At 36.4% G+C, this 23,840-nt stretch overlaps 1 protein-coding gene across 5 annotated transcripts in view; it reads left to right on the top strand.

The window, feature by feature from the left end:
* SCAF8 (SR-related CTD associated factor 8) overlaps window positions 1-23,840 on the top strand; it is a 138,987-nt gene that overhangs the window by 71,890 nt on the left and 43,257 nt on the right. For 3 of the 5 annotated variants that reach the window (XM_046669294.1, XM_046669291.1, XM_046669296.1), the window contains 2 exons: window positions 2,673-2,894; window positions 3,670-5,778. In XM_046669294.1, coding sequence (XP_046525250.1) covers window positions 2,673-2,894; window positions 3,670-5,120 — 1,673 coding nt within the window. In that variant the 3' untranslated portion in view covers window positions 5,121-5,778. Of the gene's footprint in view, window positions 1-2,672; window positions 2,895-3,669; window positions 5,779-23,840 lie in introns of those variants that run through there. The other 2 variants (XM_046669292.1, XM_046669293.1) reach the window with 2 other exon arrangements.

Below are 23,840 nucleotides of genomic sequence, written 5' to 3'. Positions count from 1 at the left end.
TTGAATGTTTTCCTCTATCTCCTTGAGTTTCCTTCCAAATAGAAAGTTTTTAGCACCAAAGCTTGCTTATAATCTGCTTCAGCTTTTTTAGCAAGAATACTTAACTGGTGAGGTTCTGTAGTCTCGATATTACATCACATGAGGAGCCAAGCAGTGCCTTCTTGTCCCACTTTCAGTGATGTTGAGATGGATCAGAGCATTCAGGTAGTGGTACCTGGTCACTAAAAAAGTTTCCCTTCAGATTTTCATCAGATGTCTTCATCCATTGATCATTATTTCTTGAATCTACTTTTCATTAGTTGCAAAGTGGTGATCTTTCAAATTTTTTGCAGTAATCCCTCCATATCTGCTTTTTCGCTTTCTGCAGTTTCAATTATTCACGGTCAGCCCAGATCTGAAAATATTAAATGGAAAATTCCAAAAACAAGCAATTAATAAATTTTAAATTGCATGCCATTGTGAGGAGTGTGATGAAATCTTGTGCCATCCTGCTCCATCCCACCCAGCATGTGAACCATCCCTTTGTTGAGTGCATCCATGCTATATATGGCTATCCGCCCATTAGTCATTTAGTAGCCATCCTGTGTATCCAGTCGACTGTCACCGTATAGCAGGGCTTGTGTTCAAGTAACCGTTACTTTACTTAGTAATGGCCCCAGAGCCCAAGAGTAGTGATATTGGCAATTTGGATATGCCAAAGAGAAGTCATAAATGCTTCCTTTAAGTGAAAAGGTGAACGTTCTCAACTTAAGGAAAGGAAAAATATCACAGACTGAGGTTGCTGAAATCTGTGGTAGCTTTTACTACAGTATATTGTTATATTTTGTTATTAGTTACTATTGTTAATCTCTTACTGTGCCTGATTTATAAATTAAACATTATGTATGCATATGTGTATAGGGTTCACTACTATCCATGGTTTCAGGCATTCATTGGGGGTCTTGGGAGGGTATTCACCGTGGATAAGGGGGGACCGCTGTAATTCCTGTTACATTTCTTAGCTAGAATTTTTCTATAGGAAAAACTGCCTCTTCTCAACTAAGAGTATCTAGTTACTTTGAAATACAGTTGTATGGGAGAGCCAGGGTAGATGCTAAATTTTTCTATAAGTAAATTTCAGAGTAATGAGTTGGTTCTATGTGTATTTCCAGTGATAATCAGTATCTGAGGGGAAGAGGATTTCTCTTACTTCATTCTGCTCTTTCTCTCTGTTTCCTCCACTTCTCCCTGTTTCGTTTCCTTTGAGTTTACGGATTAACAGATTTTTACCTCCAAGCAGTTGCATTCACTTTTCTTTTAGAAGTTCAGTTTGATTTCCTTTTGGACAGTAAGAGACCTTTCATGTTGCTTCTCTGTCATTTTAAGATGACTACATCAGTTTTCGTGAGCTGCTTAGCCTTTTGGCCCCATATTGGCGCAAAGGACTTTATCGTAAAAACAATGTACGTGATAGAGTGCTTACATTTTGATAACATCCGTTTTCTGTATATTTTTAAACTTTTTTCTCTCCTTCAGTGTTTAGACAGCATTAGGATCCTTTTTTGTTATTGTTGGTTAATTAGGAAGAATTGTTTATTCTTTCTGAAAACTAGAAAAGTACTCAGAAGCCATCTCTGAATTCACCCTTCACAGAGACTCATCCTAGAGCCTACCTCCCAATTTCTTTTTAGTTTCTTCATTTTGGAAAATCTAGGATCAGTTTAATGGAGAAAGAGAAATACCACTGTGTGCCAGGTACTCTCCTAATTGTTCACACTGTCACATTTAATTCTCGTAATTCCCATATGTGATCTTAGGGGGTTTTATCCCTGTTTTACTGCTCTGTTATGTGCTGACAGTTGGTTGAGGTAATGTAGAGTTAAATGTGAGGATAAAACAGTTCTTAAAATCCCCAAGTAAATGACTCAACGGTGTTGTGACATAAATTGGACTAAAAATTCTGTTTGTGATTTTATATTCCTCTAATTCTTCTTTTTTAACATATAAATGACATATACACATAGAGGTTTTTCTACCTGTTCTTTAAAATGGAGTGTATACCTTTTTCTGTTTAGTCCATCTTACCTCCTCTCATCTGACAAGTTTCTAACTTTGATAAAAAGTGGTGAATGTCAGGACCCTATCACGTTATTATTTCAAGGGGATTGGGCACGTTTTCATTCTCATATATTAATCAGTCTGCGCTAATGATTTCTGTATATTTAGATATTCGTATACTGGTATCCTTGGAAAATTATGATTTTTTGGGTTACTGGGATTTTCTTCTTGAGTACTGGTCCTTATTTTACTAAACATGTTAATGAAAATATTTCTAAAAATTGTTTTTCTCTATTTTTTACAAATAAAGCTTTCTAAATATAATTTAGCCTCTTAGTGATGACTCGTTTGTCATTTTGAGCATCAGTCAGTATATAATGTGCTGGGTAATACAGAGATGCCATTAAATGAAACATTCAAGCTGCCAGAAGTTAGTTTTCATTATAAATGACATAGAGGGACCAGAAGAGAATTCATGTGTTGTGTTAACGGAGCAGTCTTACCAAACAGTTGGGGGGAGAGGATAGGAAGTCATTTAAAACTTTGGCAAGGCCAGTGTTGGTTATAGTTAACATTTTAACTTAGCCCATGAATTTAGCTAATTAAATCTGAAATATATTTTCTCCGTCTTTAAGCAGCATTAGTGCAGCCACCCTTATCCATGACTCCAGAAGCTGTGAAAGATGTTGGATTTGGCAGCCTTGTCTTACCAGGTGGTTCTGTTGCCAGCAGTCTTGCTACTTCCACGCTGCCAGCTGGAAATGTTTTTAATCCTCCAACTAAACAAGCAGAGCCTGAAGAAAAAGTACCTCATCTTATAGACCACCAGATTTCTTCTGGTGAAAACACCAGATCAGGTAAAAAGAAAAAAAAATTCCCCAGAAATATGTAGTTAAATCATAAGTACTGCTTTTCTGTATTGACGTTTAATTCTGAGGTGTCATGCATTTGTAACTATTTCAATGCACAGATGTTGAAATGTTGCAATTTTTAAAAAGAGATCACTGTCTCCTAAAATTTCTATTAAAAGTAAATTTGGCATTCTGTTCAGGATAGTGTAGATTTTGAAACCTTTCCATTAAGACCCCTCCCCCTCCTTTTTTTGCCCTGTTGGGACTGCCTTAATGTGTTATCAAAATAAGATTGCACAAAATATGTGGACCTACAGAAAGTTAAAACTAAGCAAGTATGAGGTATAAATAACTTACTTCTACCAGGTGTTATCCAGGTAGGTCTAGAAGATAAATATGGTGTTTGAAAGCAGCACTTCCTTTTTATGGTGCTACTGTTTAGTATATTAAGAATTGTTTGTGCTTTAGAAAGACTTTTGTTGAAGGTGGAGAATCAGTATAAAACCTGACATTCTTGTTTAACTGAAAAGATTTCATGTGAAGATTTTAGGTAACAGCCCCACTTATGTTTTAATATTTATATTTCACTTTGCATGGTATTAATAATTTTAGCTTTAATTTTTATTTAGTATCTGGTATACCTTGATTCTTGGGGGATACAAGTAGCTGATTTAACTCTATGCTAACTACTGGAAATTATAGCACGAATAATTACAAATATAGTTTCCTTTTCATACTAGAATAATTTTTGTCTGTGTTGTTTTTCCTCTTTCCGTTTTAGTGATTCCAAATGATATATCAAGTAGCCCTGCAATTTTAGGAGGACAGCCACCAAATGTGACAAGCAATTCTGGAATTCTGGGAGTCCAAAGACCAAATGTATCAAGTAATTCTGAAATTCTTGGAGTCCGGCCATCTAATGTTTCCAGTACTTCTGGGATTATTGGAGCCCAGCCACCAAATATTCTAAATAACTCTGGAATTTTGGGAATACAGCCACCAAGTGTGTCGAGTAGTTCTGGACTTTTGGGAGTGCTACCGCCAAATATCCCTAACAATTCCGGACTTATAGGAGTACAGCCACCAAATGTCCCAAATATTTCTGGACCTTTGGGAACACAACCACCAGCTGGGCCTCAGAACCTACCCCCTTTAAATCTCTCTACTCAAAGGATGCCTGCAATGCCAATGTTAGACATTCGTCCAGGACTAATACCACAGACACCTGGACCAAGATTCCCTTTAATACAGCCTGGAATCCCACCCCAAAGGGGAATCCCCCCACCGTCAGTACTTGATTCAGCTCTTCATCCACCACCCCGTGGTCCTTTTCCTCCAGGAGATATTTTTAGTCAGCCAGAAAGACCTTTTCTAGTTCCTGGAAGACAAAGTGTAGACAACGTTACTAATCCAGAGAAAAGGATACCACTTGGGAATGACAACATTCAACAAGAAGGAGACAGAGATTACCGGTTTCCTCCCATAGAAACCAGGGAAAGCATTAGTAGACCACCCCCGGTGGATGTTAGGGATGTGGTTGTACGGCCTGTGGATCCAAGAGAAGGTCCTGGAAGGCCTCCATTAGATGGTAGGGATCATTTTGGAAGACCTCCTGTAGACATGAGAGAGAATCTTGTGAGGCCAGGTATCGATCATCTTGGTCGAAGAGATCACTTTGGCTTTAATCCAGAGAAACCTTGGGGGCATAGAGATTTTGACGAGAGAGAGCACCGGGTTCTACCTGTCTATGGTGGCCCAAAGGGCTTACATGAAGAAAGAGGCAGATTTCGGTCTGGAAACTATCGCTTTGACCCTAGAAGTGGTCCTTGGAACAGAGGATTTGGACAAGAAGTTCACAGAGATTTTGATGACCGCAGAAGACCTTGGGAGAGGCAGAGGGATAGGGATGACAGAGATTTTGATTTCTGCAGAGAAATGAATGGAAATCGTCTTGGACGAGATAGAATTCCAAACTGGGTCCCCCCTCCTCATGCTCGGGTTTTTGATTTTTTTGAAGGGGCCACTTCTCAACGAAAAGGTGATAATGTGCCTCAGGTTAATGGTGAAAATACTGAGAGACATGCTCAACCACCACCTTTACCAGGACAGAGTGATCCTGAACTTTATGAAAAACTGACATCTTCAAGTGAAATAAGCAAGGAGAAGAGTGACACAGTTGCTGATATAGAAAGTGAACCAGTGGTAGAAAGCACAGAAACTGAGGGGACATAATCATCACTCAGTAGGTAAAAGATACCTTTTGTAAAGTTGTCATCTCTCTGTAATAGATTAATGGCTGACTGGACCATAGTTGTTCACTTTTGTCTGCCAGAATTAAGTTAATCTGATGTTCATGTTCACCTTTCTCTCAAAATAATTGTATAACTGACTTGTATAGACATTGTTCTTAATATGAACATGGTAGGTAAACATTTTTTTATTTTTCTGATAAAATATAAATGTTGCCCCCAGATTCTTTTAACTTCAAGGAAATGAATAACAGCTTGTCGGAGACTTCCTATGGAAGAAAGAATTTTTTAGATACTACCATTAGGTTGGATATGGTAATAGATATATATCAAAATAGCAAGTGGTGGTATATCTTATCCATATCTTTAGGCTGCTGCAGAATTTTAAGGTAATAGACAAAGCTGTGATATTTTATGCAAAGACTGGCTCTAGATATTTGAGGAGCACAATACAGAGATTTTAAAAAGTGATTTTGTAAAATCTACACTATGGTCTCTGTTTCTCCAAAGTAAGTGTTTGTGATTTGTTCCTCATTACTGCAGTGAGTAAAAAAAGAAAACAACGACATAAATATTAAAGTACGTTTCAATGTTGGGTGAATTTTGTTTTTAGATGCCAATAAAACTTATTTGTTTGATAACAGTGTTCTAGGAATTGTATTTTTTTAACCTATAAATTCTTAAAACCCTGGATCATTAGCATGTGCTTAGTTGTTGCAGAAGTTTTCTAGTACTCTTAATAACAACAATGAAGAACTGTGTGGTGGAAAAGCATGTACTTTCATATAAAAATCATGCAGTCTCATTAGTATGTATGTAATATCAGTGTATACTTATTGTGTAAGTCATGTAGATTTTCTGTTTCTCTGTATGTCTGTCTTCATGAACATACAGAGAAAAATAGGAAGTTGATAGTTTAGATAATAAAGTATTCTTTAAAACAAGTTAGAAAATTAGAGAAATTTGGCTAGTTGACATTGCTCATAGTTACAGCTCTTAGCCTTTATGAAGGGAAAATAAGAAATACTGTAAAGAAATACACTGGCAATTTGGCATTTCTTTTTTAATATAGTTAAGCATGAATCTAGATTTAGCATGGAGCCAAATTTCACATAAACGCTTGCATTGCTTTGTTTCACACTGTATTTGTTATTCTGCATAGATAGTGCTAGTACTAAAGTACTTGTCACTTGCCTGAAGTGAATTTCTTAATTGCACAAAATTTATATTGGTGTTGGTGGATTTCAAAACATTAATTTGTATGCCAGGAACAAAGTGTCTGTCATGTCTTTTATAGGCTCTGGGTAACACTGTTCACTCCAAGGTAAACTAAATAGCAGAAAAATTTGAGAATGGTTTTCAGTTTATTTATTTATATAATATTTTGCTTTTAATTTTCATTTATTTGCTGTTTATTTCTTCTTTGGGTTTTACATATTTATATATACACAAATATAGAACCATTGGTATTTTTTTGTTTCTAATGAAGGCTTTCATTTGGTCCTATGAGTAGTCATTTTGTTTCCTATGCGTTTCCAACAATTCATCATTTGCTCTATCTGAAATTCCTAAGCTATTTTTGTCGAGCCCCCCAAAAATAATAGAGCACACCAGCCACTTAAAATTGGATTGTTTCTGTTTACCTCTGATGATCTAGAGAGCTGGAAAAGCTTTGAGGTTCCTGGCCAAAAATAAAGTCTTTTCTTCTTACAGGTTCTGAATAGAAATAGTACATTATTTTCTTATTTGGAAAACTGGGTGAGAGTGGAAATTTGGTCTTTATTTCTAAAGTAATTCAATTCAGTTCAGTAATTTGAATTGGTTTCAGATCTTTTCCTTAAGATAACGGGAAGAACTGTGACATTGGTACAAAGTTTTAATGTTCAGCAAAGATAAGCCTTGTCCTTAAGGAAATTATATTGACTGGGATTTCTCCCAAACTTTAGTTGCATTTACCATTATTTAAAGTAAGTGACATTCACTTGGATTAAGTAGCAATAAAACATGTGAGACTTTTCAGTGACTTTTGATCCTGGGCTTTTTATCTTTATTGGGCCTTCATGTGCAAACTAGAAAACAGAATATGCACAAGTATTGCACTGGTCTGAAGATTCTGGTAGTGAAGGTTACTTAATCAGTTGTCAGTACTGTATCTAGAAACCCATCTTGGCAATGTGCAACCCTCTTAAAATAGCTGGAAAAAATTATGTGTACTGGTTCTCACTTTGTCCTTGTTTTGTTGTGTAATATTTAAGCAAAAGGATGTTCTTCATCCTTATATTGAATTTCCAAAATTGATATTTACGTTCACCATTTTTTTAATAATGAGGAGAAGCGTTGTCTTACTTTGATAAGTTTGACATGAGACCTATCACATTTTTGATACTTTTGATCACAGTGCTGTCACTGGAATGCTAGTAATTAGAAGTATGCAAGGAGTGTAATGAAAGGGTTTTAAGTGCTGCAGGCAGTAACTGCATTAGACACCAGATCACATAATAATTTGATTTCTGATAGGTTCGAGGGACAGAATGACATGACTTTCTGCAGTATTAGAAGACTGCAGTAAACAATTTTTAAATGGATTTTTATGTCTGTAAGCATTTCACTAAACATTGGATTCTGTTCTTAGCATAAATGCATATACTGTACTCTGATCATTTATATTGTAGATAAAAACTTATTTTACAGCAAAGTAATTTTTATCTGCAGCATATTATAAGTGGAATGCTCCTTTATTCTAATTTTATTTCAATATATAGGGTGGACAAATACTTAGAAAGGTTGGAAGATGGAATAGTATTTGTTTAAAACTCTGGAAATGACTTCATATAATATTTAATTGATAAAATTTATTCATTATTTAAGCTATTACATTCTTACCAGAGCAGCTTCTTTTGTCCTGATAATTTAGTTGCTTCATTGAATTTATTGGCCATTTTTCACTCACATAAAAGATGATATGGAGCTACACATTTAGAGTTGTTTTGGGGATGGAGCAGTTTTTTCGCCTTTAAAAAGAAAAAGTTACCTCTTTTAGTTTGAAAAAGGAATTTTTTATAAACACCGTAGTTCATCAGATCTAAGATACCATTGATTCTAATAATCACCATTCAGAAATAAAATGTTTCCAACATGACAAGCCAGTGATCCATCCCTAATTCAGAAATGTCAAAATGTAATAAGTGTCTTAGAATCAAAGAAATATGGTATTCGTTATTGAACTTAGATATATATTCCCTTACTCATTAAGTGATTTAGAGAACATTTTGATGTTTTTCATCTTTGTATATATTTCAGATAGGCACAACCTTTAATGAAAAAGAAAATTTTAATATTTAATTAAAAATAATTTTGTTACACCCTCTGTGCCTTCATCATTATTACTTTCTTGGCTGTTATATTGGTAAAATGTGAGGGCTTTTAACTCTTTCAAATAAAGAAAACATTTGTTTTCATTAAATATTTTACATAATATAGAAGAGAGTAAGAATCTTTATATTCATAGGCAAAATAAAAAATTAAATTATTGTAAGTAATCATAAATACTGCCATACGGCAGAGAATTATAAATGATGATGCTGCGGTTTTATATAAAGCATCTTTTAAACTATAACTTAAGTTGTAGGCGGTAAAATTTTATTTTTCACTTCTGAAGGAAAAAAATCAAGTTACTACAGTCTTTAATGGGAGATTTAAAAACAAGATACCTTGATTCAGTACAACTTTCTGGAACTATAATTTAAAATTATTGGCCCAGATTGTTTTCTCTTGGGGGACATACTTTAAATAGGGACATGAATATTGAGATCAATTTATAATACACTATCTCTGTGGGTCTCAGCCAGGAAATGTGTAACAGAATCACCTGTGGAGCTCTTTGAACATATCGGGGAGGGAGGGCTCCACAGACTTAGGAATATAGAATCTCCTGGGGACACATATACACACACACACGCGCGCGCACACACACGCACCCCACCCTTCCTGGGTTTATATGTATTTTAAATCCCCACACACCACTGCTTTAGATATATTAAAATATGTAAATATTTAATACACCGTACACTTGACATTCTTAAAAAATGTTTTAAAGTAAAATACTTTAGTGATACAAAATTATTTTTAGTGTTTCAATAAGGTATAAACTTAATTGTGGCTATTGGTGTTGGAGGATGAATAAAAGAGAAGTCCATTATTGCAGATATTTTTAGCTCAAGCACTAATCGAAAAATGAATTATTATAGTAAGAAAAGGATGGAAGGAAGCATATGAGATGGTTTTGTAGGAAGTATTTTTGACTCAAGTGAAACTAACACAAATCAGTGGTTCATTTATTTGGCATGAACTTTACTCAGACATTTTGCGTCCCCTCTACTTAATTCTCTCCTCTTTTAGGGGTCTCCTTTCATCCTTTATGTACACTTAGAATTACTCTGCCCTATTTTAGTCAAGATACAGAACAAATATTCTAAGCAATTTTTAATATATATATGTATATATATATCTTAGGGTATCAAGGAGTAGAATTGTGCTAATGGGCTGACTTTATACTGTATGAGAAATGTTAGATGCTTCAGACAGTAGGATGACCTGTAATGAAGGAAACTGAGAGAGTGCTAATGCACGGAGCTCAACAGAGTAGAGCGCGAACTTGGAACTTGTGACTTTAAGCCCTGAATTTAATGAGAATCAGATGAGTTCAATGAACGTATTACACTTGCATAGCAATGGCAGAGATGTAGCACTTGGTTGACCTGTGGTGTTTGTCCCACCACCACCACCACTCTCTCCACCTGCCATGGGCAGCTCTCACTGTTTCTTGTTTCATGTTTCTGCCTTTCTCAGAATTCTCAAATCCTTCTCGTCATGGCACTCCAGCCTCTTTTTTGACCCATTATTCCAGGCAAGGACTATCATTTGGATTTGTGTTGAAAGCAATTCCACTTTGCCTTGGCTCAGTGATTTCTAAGGTCATTTCCAGCATTTAAATACCTTGAGTCTATGAAATAAGTTTTCTCTTCTGTGAAAGACCAGTTGAGGAAGCAGGAGGAACAGAGAGAATGACTAGTAATATTGGAATACTTTTTAAGAGAGCACAGATTTTACTGCCTGTGGGTTTTCAAAACTGGCTTTAACATTTGCTAAGGTGTATGTCTTTGGACAAGTTACTGTACCTCTAAGCACCGTTTCTTAATAGCTAATCTGCAGAGTTACATGTTTTTAATTACTATTGATGATAATATTAGCTGATATTTAATGGACATGTACTATGTGACAAGAACTGAGCTGATTTTATTACCTGCATAATATAATCCTCATGACAATCCTGTGAGGTAGTTATTATCTTAATAACTGTTTTACTAAAGAGAAACCTAAATCACAGATGTAAGTAATCCCAAGGTCTTACAACTTGAAAATATTTAAGCAAAGATTGAAACTCAGGTCTACCAGATTAAAAAATTAGTGTATACCATCTATTAAAGTGCCAGACTCATGTAGCAGAACCAACTATTAGTTCTCTTTAGAAAAGGCAGATTGTGCGGAAAAATGAACAGCCCAACCAGGCTTATCCATATAGGGTAAGACACTTAAATTTAAGTTGTGTTCTCATTGTTACAGATATTTCTGGGGCTGTTTTGTTTTCTGTAGTTAAACAGTCACCTCAGTTTCATTTCTTAGATTCCGTTTTCAGAATTTGTTTTTTCTTAAAGTTATACCATGGCATAATATTAACTTCCTTAATAACTCGCTGTTTTGGAGGCAGGTTTGTGTTGTATTGATATTAAATAAGATTTCTTTTTGAAAACACTTTTTCCCACAAATTAAATAAAATTTCAAAACTTTTCTATCCTTTAAAATGTTTTAATACATGTAAATCAGAGCCAGTGATTGCTTACAAATTTATATTAGGTTGTGGCTTTGGCTGCTCCTTTCTACAATTTGGCATTTATCCACTATATGTGTAGCCAGAACTTCATACTCAGTGTTCTTGTGTATCAAACTCCTATATTAGGAATATTCCATGGCTTGAATTAAATGAAATACGTAAAATTATTGTTACACGTAGTAAGCATTCACTGTTAGTTTTTATTCGCCTCTTGAATTCAAGCAGTTTAGAAGCTAGCTGTTGTCTTTGGTGGCAGTGGATGATTTGCAGTTACTTTATTAGAATATATAACCTGATTCTCAGTTTTCTTTCTCTTCAATTCTTCTAGTCAGGTCAACTTAGATTCATCCACAGCATGTCATGGTGCTAGCCTTTGATCACCTTTTCCAGTGTCTTTGACCAGATGACTCTAAACACTGTGGCCATATTACTGTCTAATCCACATATCAGGGAAACGAGCTTATCATATTTGTGAGTTCTATTTCTATTTCTACTAGTTTTGCTAAAGGTAATTATTATTTTGCTTATGTTATGATTATTACATGAAATAAAAAGTTCTTGTATTTGACCAATCACTTTTTAATAACATGAGTCTTGTGTTTATTACTGAACCTGGGTCAGTTTACACATTAGTAAGAGTATTAGTAAAATCAGAAGACTTGTAGTAAGTAAATAAAATAAGCTTTGTAAATATAAAGGATAACTGTTGTTTAAGAATTGATCTTTCCTTCTGTGGTGATTGAAATTACTTTGAGCCTTTTAGATAGGAGAGGGTAGCATTACCATCCCAGAAGGTTCTGGAAAACATCACATCTTATATCATTGTGGTCATACAGAGGGGAATGATTTAGAGATTTCTAAGTAGTAAAACCATCAGGGCTTCATTTAAGACAGTGCTTTTTATAAAACTTGATAATATTTTAATTCTAGCCTTCTGTTTTCATCATATTACTTTCTGAATTGTTAGCCAGTCTATGACCACAGGTTAAAATGCATTCACTTAAGAGAGAAGGATTTGGAAGTGGAGAGACTTAACATTTTTAACCTGTGTGTCATGAACATTCTACATGATTTATCTTCAGAAATACACTGTTTGGTAGGATTTGTTGTCTCGTCTTTAGAAATAAGCAAACTTAAGTTCATGGTCACGCAGCTTTTGGTTTGCCTAGGTGTTTGAACCCAGGTTTTGCTGACTTTAAAGTTATGTTTTACTTTAGAAGATACACTTTTGGAAAGTAGATTTTAATATGTGGTCTGTATAATTAGTTTCCTAGGGCTGTAATAATGTACCAAAAATTGAGTGGCTCTGAACAACAGAAACTTATCTTCTCATAGTTCCAGAGGCTAGAAGTCTGAAATCAAGGTGTTGGCAGGGCCACGCTCTCTGAGGGTCCTAGAGGGGAATCCTTCCTTGCCTTTTTCAAACTTCTGGCAGTTCATAGAGGACCTTGGTGTTCTTGGCTTATAGATGCATCACTCCAGTCTCTACCCCTGTTGCCACATGGCCATTTTCCATTATATATTTTCTTATCTTCCGTCTGTGTGTATTTGTGTCTAAATAAGGACGTTAGTTAGATTAGAGGCCCACCCTATTCCAGTATGACCTCATCTTAACTAGTTACATCTGCAATGACCTTATTTCCAAAGAAGGTCACATTCTGATGTAGTAGGAGTTAGGATTTCAACGTAAACTTTTGAAGGATCTAATTTATAACATCCTGTGACTAAATTCTGTAACTATTTAAGATCTAAGTAAATAGACCTTGAACGTTTTAAAGCACACACACTGGGAAAGATAGTCACACTTTAGAGTGACAAAACACACATCTTTATAGAATTCATTTTTTTTAAAGATGTTTATTTTTTTTCCTTTTTCTCCCCAAAGCCCCCCAGTACATAGTTGTATAGTCTTCGTTGTGGGTCCTTCTAGTTGTGGCCTGTGGGATGCCGCCTCAGCGTGGTTTGATGAGCAGTGCCATGTCCGTGCCCAGGATTCGAACCAACGAAACACTGGGCTGCCTGCAGCGCAGCACGAGAACTTAACCACTCGGCCACGGGGCCAGCCCCTATAGAATTCATTTTTAAGTTACTTTTAGTGTTAAGAACAGTCAAATTTAAATCCCTAACAGAAGTATTGCAAACTGTTAAACATGGTAGTGTTGCTTAGCTTTTTAGATTAATTTGTAATGCTCATACTTTTATTATGTTTCTTCAGTAATAGTTGAACTAAAGGAGTTTGCAAAGAAAATCCAGTAATAGTATTATATAGCAAAGAATCTCTTCACTGGAAATTATTTTTGCATTAAAAAAATTAATGCTGGGGCCGGCCTGGTGGCACAGCGGTTAAGTACGCCCGTTCCGCTTCGGCGGCCCGGGTTTCGCTGGTTCAGATCCCGGGTGTGGACATGGCACCGCTTGGCAAGCCGTGTTGTAGTAGGAGTCCCACATATAAAGTAGAGGAAGATGAGCACAGGTGTTAGCTCAGGGCCCGTCTTCCTCAGCAAAAAGAGGAGGATTGGCAGCAGATGTTAGCTCAGGGCTAATCTTCCTCAAAAAAAAAAAATTGCTAACTTTTAAAAGTGAAAGGTTTTTTTAGACTTTATTAGATATAGCTACCCTGAAAATGCAGTTTGTGTCTTTCCATTTCATTTCTATTGTTTGTGTCAATTTTTATAGTATTAGCATTTTCTGTTTTGTCTACTCATAAAATTTCCACTTAAGTGATATGACTCATTTCGCCATTTCACTCATTTATTAGAAATAGGTTTTTCATTTACCAAGTAAGTTACGAGTTTGTTCACTATATTTATCTAGTGTTATAATCTTAGTACTTTTCTCTGTTTTTTTCACAGAATTAGCAAAATTTTTATTTGAGTAAAAAACAGCTTTATATCTGACTGAAATCCAAGTTGTATGAATATATATGTCCTTACTAAATAGGTGTCTTAACAAGGCCCTGGTAACCTGTATAGAAATTTGGATAGAGAGTTCTCCTGGTTTTTATTTGAAAAACACCAAAGCACTGAGAACACTGCCTGACACGTAGTACTACATAGCAGTTCAATGTTGTTAATTGTCAGTGATGGCTAATAGAAACTTTGAGGACGTGCAAATCAGTGTTGTCTATTAGTTGCAAATAATTAAGGGATTATTTATTAGATTTGACTGTTAAAACCTGAAATCAGTGAGGGGAGGGGTGTTGGGTAGGGACTGGAGTTGTGTTTGATTCTTGGATCTTTATAGGTCTTGTACAGCTTTTTTGTCCTCCAGAGCCTGAACTGTTGGAGCTGTATTTGTGTTTCCAATCCTCAGTACCAACCTTTAAACACAGCTCTCTGATTAGTTAGGCTGGTGGCACGCATCCTGCTGGCCCAGGTGGCTTTCCTGTCATGGAGAGGTGGCTCTGATCTAATTTCAGGAAGAACAATTAGAAAGCATCTTTCCTTCTGTTAATTCTCTATGTCCAGATAGTAACAATTTAGTGGTTAAAAATAGTATTCCTGATTTTCTTATTCAGTGAAGTAGGGATTCAAGTTTTAAGAGTAGATTTTTTTTCCATGGGACTTGAAAAAGGCTGATTCATATGAAATGTAAAAAAGATTTACATTTTTTCATGAATATATTCATGCTATAAAAAAAAGTTGTTAATTATCCAAATAAACTGCTTTCTTAAATTGTGTCTGACTCAATCCATTGTATGGGAAACCACATTTAAAAAAATGACTTTAAAATTCTTTTATTAGACCTCCCTATGTGATACTGAGAATTTCTGTAGCGTATTTAGAGCCATTTCATCCCAAAGTAAGTCTGTCATATAAAATTTGAGATCTCAAAAGAGATTATCTATTTGGGGAGAGAAGTAAAGTTACTTACCTATGGTTGATTCTGGACTCTCGAGTCACTATAGTAGGAAGACATGGTAGGGATCTTGGTTTCATTGGAAATCAAAAAATGCCACACTAACCATAGTTATCCATACTTCCAAATGCAAAGCAGTAACTTAATTTCTTAGCAGAGCATTAAAAAAATAACAGCTAGACTCTTTTAGGGGATAATGTCAAATTTGTTACCTTGATACAGAAAGCTAAGTTTGGAATGGGCAATCCTTTAAACTTACAGCTCTAATCTTTCTTTGCCACATTGGTTATTTCAAATTTATTTGTTGGACTAAAGCCGTAGATGTAAGACTTTAAATGGAGAGGGACATAATATACCTGCCCCCAAATTCATAATTTAGAGCTTTTGTTTTAATTTAAGCTGTGTGCTTAAAGTTTTCTACATAGCATGACTTTTATACTCTGGGCACGTAAAATCTGTAGTCCGCATTTTAGTCAATGGCAGACTAAGGTTGATTTCTAAATTAGTATCAGTTTTCAAAGGGCCAGTAAGGGGCTCCCCTCACTCCAAAAGCAATTCCATTTAACTGATAGTAAAAGTAGGGAATGTGGAAATGTTCATGGATGAAGGAAAAATCCTGATGGAGGATTCATCTGAGAAACAATGGGATAAAGGCACTGGCCTTTCCATCTCGTGAGCCTGTGGCTCTGTGGTTATTCTAGCTGTCCAAGGGATATAGACAAAGATAGGGCTTTGATTCCCCCTAAGCATCAGATGGAAATGATCTTAAGAGGATATAGGAATAGTATTACCAGGTTTTGACAACAGTCATGGTATCTAAGTTCAGAACTGAATGAGGCTGGCATTTTTGTCTTTAGTCCTTTCAGGTGTGATTTTTCTAAAGTTTGCCTAAGGAATATTTTGCTTCCTTTCCCTTTGTTCTTAGTTTAGACAGCTATCCATTCCTCTGTGTAACTCCGAGTAGCTGGTGGGCTGATTGGAAAAGGAAGTGATCATAGAGCACTGCCTTTTGTTGCATTTGTTATCAAATATCTACCCAGGCACCTTAAACAGAGCACCTGTTCTGGCTGGGAGTGGTTGGGCCAGGTTGATTTTTCATGGTAAATATTTTTTCTGTTGCTCCATGAGTATAGTCTGACTTCTCTATTTCTTCTCTCTTGGCTGTTTGCATTTTTAATTTAACATTTCAAAATAGTTTTATAATAATCTAATACAACTCATACTTGGAAATACATACATGTTTGTATATGCGCACACATACACACACACACACTAGCGTGTGTCTGTCAGATACTCCTCAAAGATCCTTCAGCAAGCATTATAAATTTTCTTTTGATCTTTTTGTGATGGCACTTGACTATTCTCTCAGGAATCAGACAGCTTCAAACCACTGCCTTTTCTTTGCTTTGATTCTCACGTTTGCTTACCAAACTTGTACTTCTTAGGAGTGAGATCTTTAAAACCTGATATTTTTCTCATCAAGGCCAACTCAGTCTTCATTAGAAAAATGACTCCTTTAAATGCTCCAGAGTAACTAGAAATAAGTACTACATGTATACTCAGTACTAAATGCATTTTCAGAGAATGAGAGTGAGCACAAGAACTGCCTATAATTTTTAAAGCAGTAATATTTCTGATAGCTGGCTAAAAAAAGAAATACTAGTTTTAAATCATTTTTGAGTCATCTTCTGAATAATTTTAGCCTAACAGTACTCTTTAAAATCACGGTCCAGTGCTCTTAATAGCATCAGTGCTATGGTTCACTTTGTGTCTTCCTTTGGACCAGCTGGGTCCAAAGCTGCCGAAAGTTAACTGAGGCTGAACAAGAGAGAGAAGACAGACGGGGTTGGGTGAGAGTGATGTGGCAGGGGACAGGCATGGGCCACTTGTTGCCTTTGACTGTTTGTTAGTGTTCACACAGGAAGAAACCTTTCTTCTGTTTCTCCTTTTTGTGACTTTTTTTTTAAGGTTATTTTATGAGCATACTCTTGGACGTTCTAATTTGTGAACTGTTTTAAACTCCTTTTATCAAACTGATAAATTCAAAGTAAAGCACTTTATTTCATTGAGCCGATGAACATAGGATTGCGTCCTAGGAATAAAGATAGTGTGTTTGACTCATCATTTATTAAGAGTACATATTTGAAGTGCCAAACTCTTGGGCTCATGATAAACAAACAAGCCAGACGTTTATCTGGTTTTGGAATTTAGCCCAGGAAAGAAAACCTCTTGGGTGCTCCTGTTTAGATGGCCTGATGTATGCTCTTGGGCCCTCGTTAGTGTTGGCAACTTACCCTAGTAAATGAGAATTAATATCGTTCTCAATGCCTTTGTACCAGTATAATTGTTCCTACGCCCTTCTGCTCTCTAAGCATCGTATAATCAGGAATCTACTTCTATAACAGAACTGCTGAGGCCCTAGCACCCTTGCTTCTGGCTTTCCCATATCCTTCTGATCTGATAGCTTTCATCTGTAATTAAAAATCTTTGAAGCCCCAGGAGAGGGATTCACGTTTTTTAGAGTGTCTTTTTAACTATAATTTGCAGAATAGAACTGTGAGCCTGGGGAAAGTTAGCATTCTAATATCCATCAGTAATAGAATTTGTTATTTTCTTGTGCTGCAGAACTCTGGTTTTTATCTAGAGCAAGGTTAAAAAATGTGCACAGTGTACCAACAGTTCCCTCCCCCATGAGACACATACGCATTCCCCCTCTGTGACAGATACCATTAATCTATCCTGGACTCCTTCCTTCAAAGCCCCAGATTTTCCACATTTCTCCGGATAGCCACTACTAGTCACAGTGTTAGAATTAGATCTGTAACCTCTTCTTCATGCTGGTCCTGAAGCATTTTGCTGTTAAAATTGTATGCCTTTCTTAAACAGTTGTTGCAATGTCCTCTTCTCAGTTTGCAGTGTATAGGTTTTTAGTTACGTTTATGTCACATGATGTTACTTTCCATTAACACTGTACAGAAATTCTGTCTTTTGCCTTCACTTGCCTTGAGATGCCGTCGTATCTTGCATAATTTAATGAATTGTGTTCTCTTTCTGAAATCTTTTAAGTCTTCTTAAACAAAAATAGCAATATAAAGTTATTTATTAGCTCTTAATTTTATAGATGTCATAATGCTCTAATTGTATTTTGGCATTATTTCCAGTTCTTTATAGGGAAAGAAATCTTTAATGAAGATGTTAAATGGAGTAATTACATCTTTTGTCATTTGTTTTAGATTTGGACTTTGACCTTGTCAATAAAATTGTTTTAAATCATTGTTAGAATCATACTAAGGCATGACCTTTGAACCCAGTTAATTTTTGTTTCAGATATTAAAACTTTATTTTTTAAAAATGTGAAGGGGACAGTTTTATTGAATTACGTTGGAGGAGGAAATTTCATAAGGAAACAATTGAAAAGAACTCAGAAAAAGAGAATGGAATTAGGATTAGTATACTTGCATTATTTCTCAAAAAAAATAAGGCTAGTGAGAGGCCAGTACAAAGATTGTTTAAGAAAAGAGCAAGCATTGGTTAGCATCTAAATATAAACAGATTTCTTTTGAAATGAAAAATGTGAAGTTTCACATCACATTTTTTTTGTTTTTGTAATCCAAGTATGTTAGAATAAAACATTTTAAGATTATGAGTGATCATGGAAATCAATGCGTATGGCCTTGCTGACTTTTTAATATTGAGCGCCTCAAAGTTTGGATCCATTTTGTTTTTGTTAAGAAAAATAAAAACAGTCTCATAAATTTAGCCACTTTGGAACTTGACTGAACTTGGTACTTTGAGTTGAATGAAGTGTCTAGTAAAATCTCGTTTGCTTAGATTGACTTTGAAATACAGTCATGAATCACTTAATGATAGAGATGAATTCTGAGAAATGCGTCGTTAGGCGATTTTGTTGACGTGTGAACATCAGAGAGTGTACTTACACAAACCTAGTACAGCCTACCACAAACCCAGGCTGTGTGGTGCTAATCTTATGGGACCATTGTCATACGTGCAGTCCATCCTTGACTGAATTGTGGCACATGACTATAATTTGATTTAGTAACTTGCAATACTAAATAGACACGGAGTTGTTTTTCTATCAGTAGTTTAGGATCTGAGCCAGGTATTGAAATCCTTAGATTTGCTAACTGTAGTTGAATTACTTATGTCTAAACTGTTCTTTAAGTATACTTACATTCCCTTTCTCAATTCTTATGCCTCTTAGCATGTTTCCAAATCACGTGTAATTTTTATTTCCTTCGGGAGGAATAGAGACATCCTCTAACAGCTTTAGAGATCACCATGATTGCTGTATGAACATGTTTGCCTTCAGTAAATTTTTTTACTCACTTGGATATAGGCCTAGTTATCATTTTGTAGTCAGCTTTGGGGTCAAGTGCATGGGTTTTTCCTAATATGCCCATTATCAGAGGTCATCATATCAGAGGCCTCAAGTGTATAGGTCACGTTGCAATTAGAGATACATTTGAATGATACTGTGTTCACATTCGTCTTAGAATATGGAATTTCAGCTTAATTTTTTGCCTTTTATAAGTATATGTAGCAGATCTGAAAGTGAATGCAACTTGAATTGTCTTTCTTTGGAAGAGAATGGGTGACAGATCCAAAGCGCTTCTCATTCAGCATTCATATCAACTTCAGATGGTTGTAGAGCCTGAAGGAGTTCTCTGTAGCCCGGGAGACTAACCCTAGTGAGATTATAGCCAACACTGTGGCTTCTCTCTAGTGGACAAGGTCAGGCTCTTGAACATACACTTATTCTGAGGTTTATTTAGCACAGCTGAGCATCTTTGCCTGTTATATCTGGGATTATTCTTTCCACATATTTTAGTGTGTTAGATATTTGTGTTTGAGATGCATTTGATCTCTTGAGGAAGATACTGCTAAATGCAAATCCAGTTCTGTTAGCTGCACGTGAAAGTCTTGCAATAAGTTTACGGATCCAGGAAGAAGAAAAGCAAAAAATCTCTGGGGCAAAGTTCCCTGCTTTTTTAATAGCTATTTTGGGGAGATTTTTAAGTGAGGTAAATTTCTTTGCAGATCACTTGGTAACCGTGTTGACAACACTGGGGATGTTGTTGTGCGTCCTGTCTCTCTTCACTTGCATGAGGTAAACTGCTTAAACTGTGTTGTGAGCAGGCACACTTTCAACCTTTTCAGGAAATTAGAAGATTTGATGACATAAACCAGATTTTCGAGTTGTAAAGACTACGGAGAAGATAAAGTTTAAGTGTGGTAGCTAGTGACAGTGTCTTCTGACCAGTCCATTCTACGGTGTGCAGTAATTGACCTTCAGGACCCAGATCTAAATAGTAATTTTTTCTCCACACTGGGCACAGATACTAATGTGGACTGAGGCCCAGCAGCATACGGAAATTAATGTGACACTTTTTCAAAGATGATGCCTAATTTAAAATATCAGATTATTTTACTTTTGCAGGTTAAGATAAAAATTGAAGCATTGGTTTTAATGGGTAGAATTTGGGACAGATAAAATATAGGAACCTTACTGTTGAAGACTATACAAAATTATGATACAGTTGTATATTCAGAAAAAACGATCAATTTTTACCCCTAAATTTCTATCCTGGCAAACAAGAAGATGGTTCTTCTGAGTCAGAACACTTTTCAGGATGATTTGATTCCTTAAATTAAGGATATTTTGATAAAGAGCTTTCGGTGTGTTCTTCAAGCCCAGATTCCTTTTGTGTACTATTTTCTGGAGAGCCCATAAAGGGAAATATACTTGCTTTTTAGGCCTAGGAGAATAGATAATATTTCTCATACCCAGACAATTTTACTTTCCCTTGTTATGTCCCGCTGCCATTTTCCACAGAATCATTCTAAAACTCTGCCACTCGCAACAAAACATATCCTTTTTCTCCTCTCTCAGAAGAGGACCTTCCTCTTTTCTCGTGGTACAGCAGGTAGATAGGAAGCACTGTGTTCCAGCGGTCTCCCTAAGCCTGCTTTAAATTATCTAGTCTCTGCCTCTAGACCAGTCATTCTCCACCAGGGAGAGTTTGACACCCCTTCCCCCCATCGCTCCCCCACCCTCTGCCTTCTCCCATGGGACATTTAGCAATGTCTGGAGGCATTTTTGGTTGTCAGAACTGGGATGATCTTGAGAGTGCTATTGGTATGCAGTGAGTATGATGGGCAGGGATGCTGCTCAACATCCTACAATGCACAGGGCAGCCCCCACGACAAGAATTCTCTCTGCAAGTGTCAAAGTTCTGAGACTGAGAAGCCTTACTCTAGTCTTAGGAAGAAGTGTCGCTCCTCTCTTTCCTGTATTTTTAGCCTTTCCCTCTTCGCTGATCGCAAGTTTTCCTATAAATGTGCTCAAGTCTCTCACACTTGTAAAAATTTAAAAATTTGCCCTTGACCTTTTGTCCTTTTCTAGTTATTGGTCTATTTCTTCTAGCAAGATCTTTGGAAAGTGTTTCATTTGTCACAATTTCCTTTTCCTTTTCTTCCTCAGTACACTGTAGCCTGCTTTGGACCTCACCAGTGCACTGAAACTGCTCTTTCTGAAGTCCCCAGTGACCTCCTGGGCCCACTAATCTGACGCTGTTTACCTTTCACCATCGGATCTCTGCTGGAAGCATCATGCGCTTCAGCGATCTGATATAACTGCGGCTCCTCCAGTGTGCTTCCATGCTTGTCTCGCTGTTTCTTCTGTCTGAGATGGGATCCTCCTCTTCCCCATCTGCAGATTCCTACTTACCTTCAGGTCTCAGTGCAAGAGCCACATCTTAGCTCCAGCCTTCTCTACTCTCGCCTGGAAAAGTGGCCCTTCTCTTCTCACTACATGCCTTTGTTGTAGTGCTCTGTGGTTATAGTGCAAGTACTTGTTCACACGTGTGTTCTCTGAGGGCCGAGCGCCTGTCTTTCTTACTCTCCCAGTGAACTACCTGACTCATAATGCACATTCAGTAAAAATTTGTTGAAAGAATAAATGAAGGTTAAAAAGAAATTAGAAAAGTCAGAACATCACTGAGATCTGGAAAAATTTGTCTTTAGCTACACAAAGCCTTAGACCAGCAACTTCAGCATCACACTTGGAAGCTTGTTGGAAACTCAGAATCTCAGGCTCCATCCCAGACTTTTGGAATCAGGGTCTGCGTTTTACAGAAGCTCCTCAGGTGAATTGTAGGAATGATGAAACTTGAGAAACAGCGCTCTGGTTCATTCCTCTTTTCCCCAACAAATGTTGGTTTCCTGTGTTAGGTGGAATACACACATACACGATATTTTTGATGTTTGTAAAAATTAGAATAGGTAATTTTATAAATAGGCGTAATGGCAAGAAGAAAAAAAGTGGAAATTTCAAGGCAAAGATAAATTTAATAAGGTTACGTATTCTTTAAAATTATGTTTCTTGTAAGACAACAGCAGAAGCCCTGGTGATACTTGTTTCTGACAAGGAAGAGGAGATCATTTTTTAACCAGAAGTGCTTCTTAGTGTGTTCGAATTTTATTTGATGCCACCTTTGAATATATTTGTAAGAAGAGCCTTGAGTGCCTTTCTCATGTAAATATTTTGTCTATGGATTGAATTTCGTTGAATCTTGGCATAGAGGGGCTATGGATCTGGAGTGAGAAGATAAATTCCTAGACTTCTTTTGGCCCTTTCTGATTTGAGGAGGCATCCTAAAGTTTATCTTGGCCTCACTTTACTAGGAGATGCTAGCAATGTGCCCATAAGGAGTGAATGTAATAAAGTATGAAAGGTTAAAAACAGTCATTGATGAATGAGATGGAAAGATTGGCCACTATCAAAGCTTTATTATTTAAAAATTACTGTAAGCAGTATGACTTAGCTGTGCTTTTAAGAGGAACATATAAGGGTGAAAGCTGTTATATGACACAACTTTTGTGTAATGTAGGGTTTCAGTTGTAGTATTAGCATTTCTATAGCATAATGTCCAAAAATATGGAAAATCTTATTTTTTTATTAGTAGGTTCTGAAAAAAATGACAGCTCAAAGTTAAATGTTTTGTTCAGATATTGAAAATTCTGAGCTTCTTACCAGATCCTTTAAACAGTTTACAAAACTGGTTTTTAAATGCTGAACTTTAAACTTGATTCTAAACTCAGATATACATGCTTGAGGGGTGAGAGTTGGATAAAGCGTGTTGCCACAAGGGTTTGTCATTGAAATGGAGAAGCAAATTTAACAAATTTGTAGTAAGTTTAGCAGATACTTACTGAAGAATATATGTATTTTAAGTACATGGACAGATAAAAGTTCGTGATGGTAGGTGATTGAGAAAGATAAGTAAGGGATTGACAGAACACAGCTCTGCCTTCAAGGAGCTTACGTGTCAAGTGGGAGACAGCCAGTAAACTGTATTTCAGCGTAATGTGTGGATTGCTGCAACAGAGGGACATGCGATATGCAGCTGGAACATAGAGGAAGGGCACTAGTTGCTGATTTAAGTTAGGTTTTTTTTTCCCACAAATTAACTTCCTAAGTCTCAATATCCTTATCTCTAAAATGAAGACGATAAATATATCTGGAAGGCTTGTTTTGAGGATTGAGTGAGAATAGGTGTCCAGTGCTTAGTACAATTCCTAAAACAGACGGGTCACTCAGTGTTTTACAGAGTGGCAGTTACTATGAAGTCTTTCCTTCTGGCTCTGTGGTTTCTGCCTCCTCTTTTCCTTTTTCTTTTTATATTCACAGCCCCCGTGCATAGATTTGAAGGAGGCTCTCTACAATCTTGGAGGTCAAATTTAGATTCCTTTGGGAGTTTATTTTCCCTTATTTTACCCCATCCCCCAATATGAGTAACCCCAATCTCTTTCACTTTTTAAAGTTTCTGGAACATTAGCGGTATGGCCCTTTAACAGTAGGTTGCCCCTCATGATTCAACATCTGCACCGTCCAGTAAGGAACTCCTTTGTCACATGTGGCTATTTAAATGAATT

Source organism: Equus quagga, chromosome 8 (genome assembly GCF_021613505.1).
Source record: "Equus quagga isolate Etosha38 chromosome 8, UCLA_HA_Equagga_1.0, whole genome shotgun sequence".
Classification (NCBI taxonomy): Eukaryota; Metazoa; Chordata; class Mammalia; order Perissodactyla; family Equidae; genus Equus; species Equus quagga.
The sequence above is the reverse complement of the archived record's forward strand: the minus strand, read 5'-3'. Positions and strand labels throughout refer to the sequence as shown.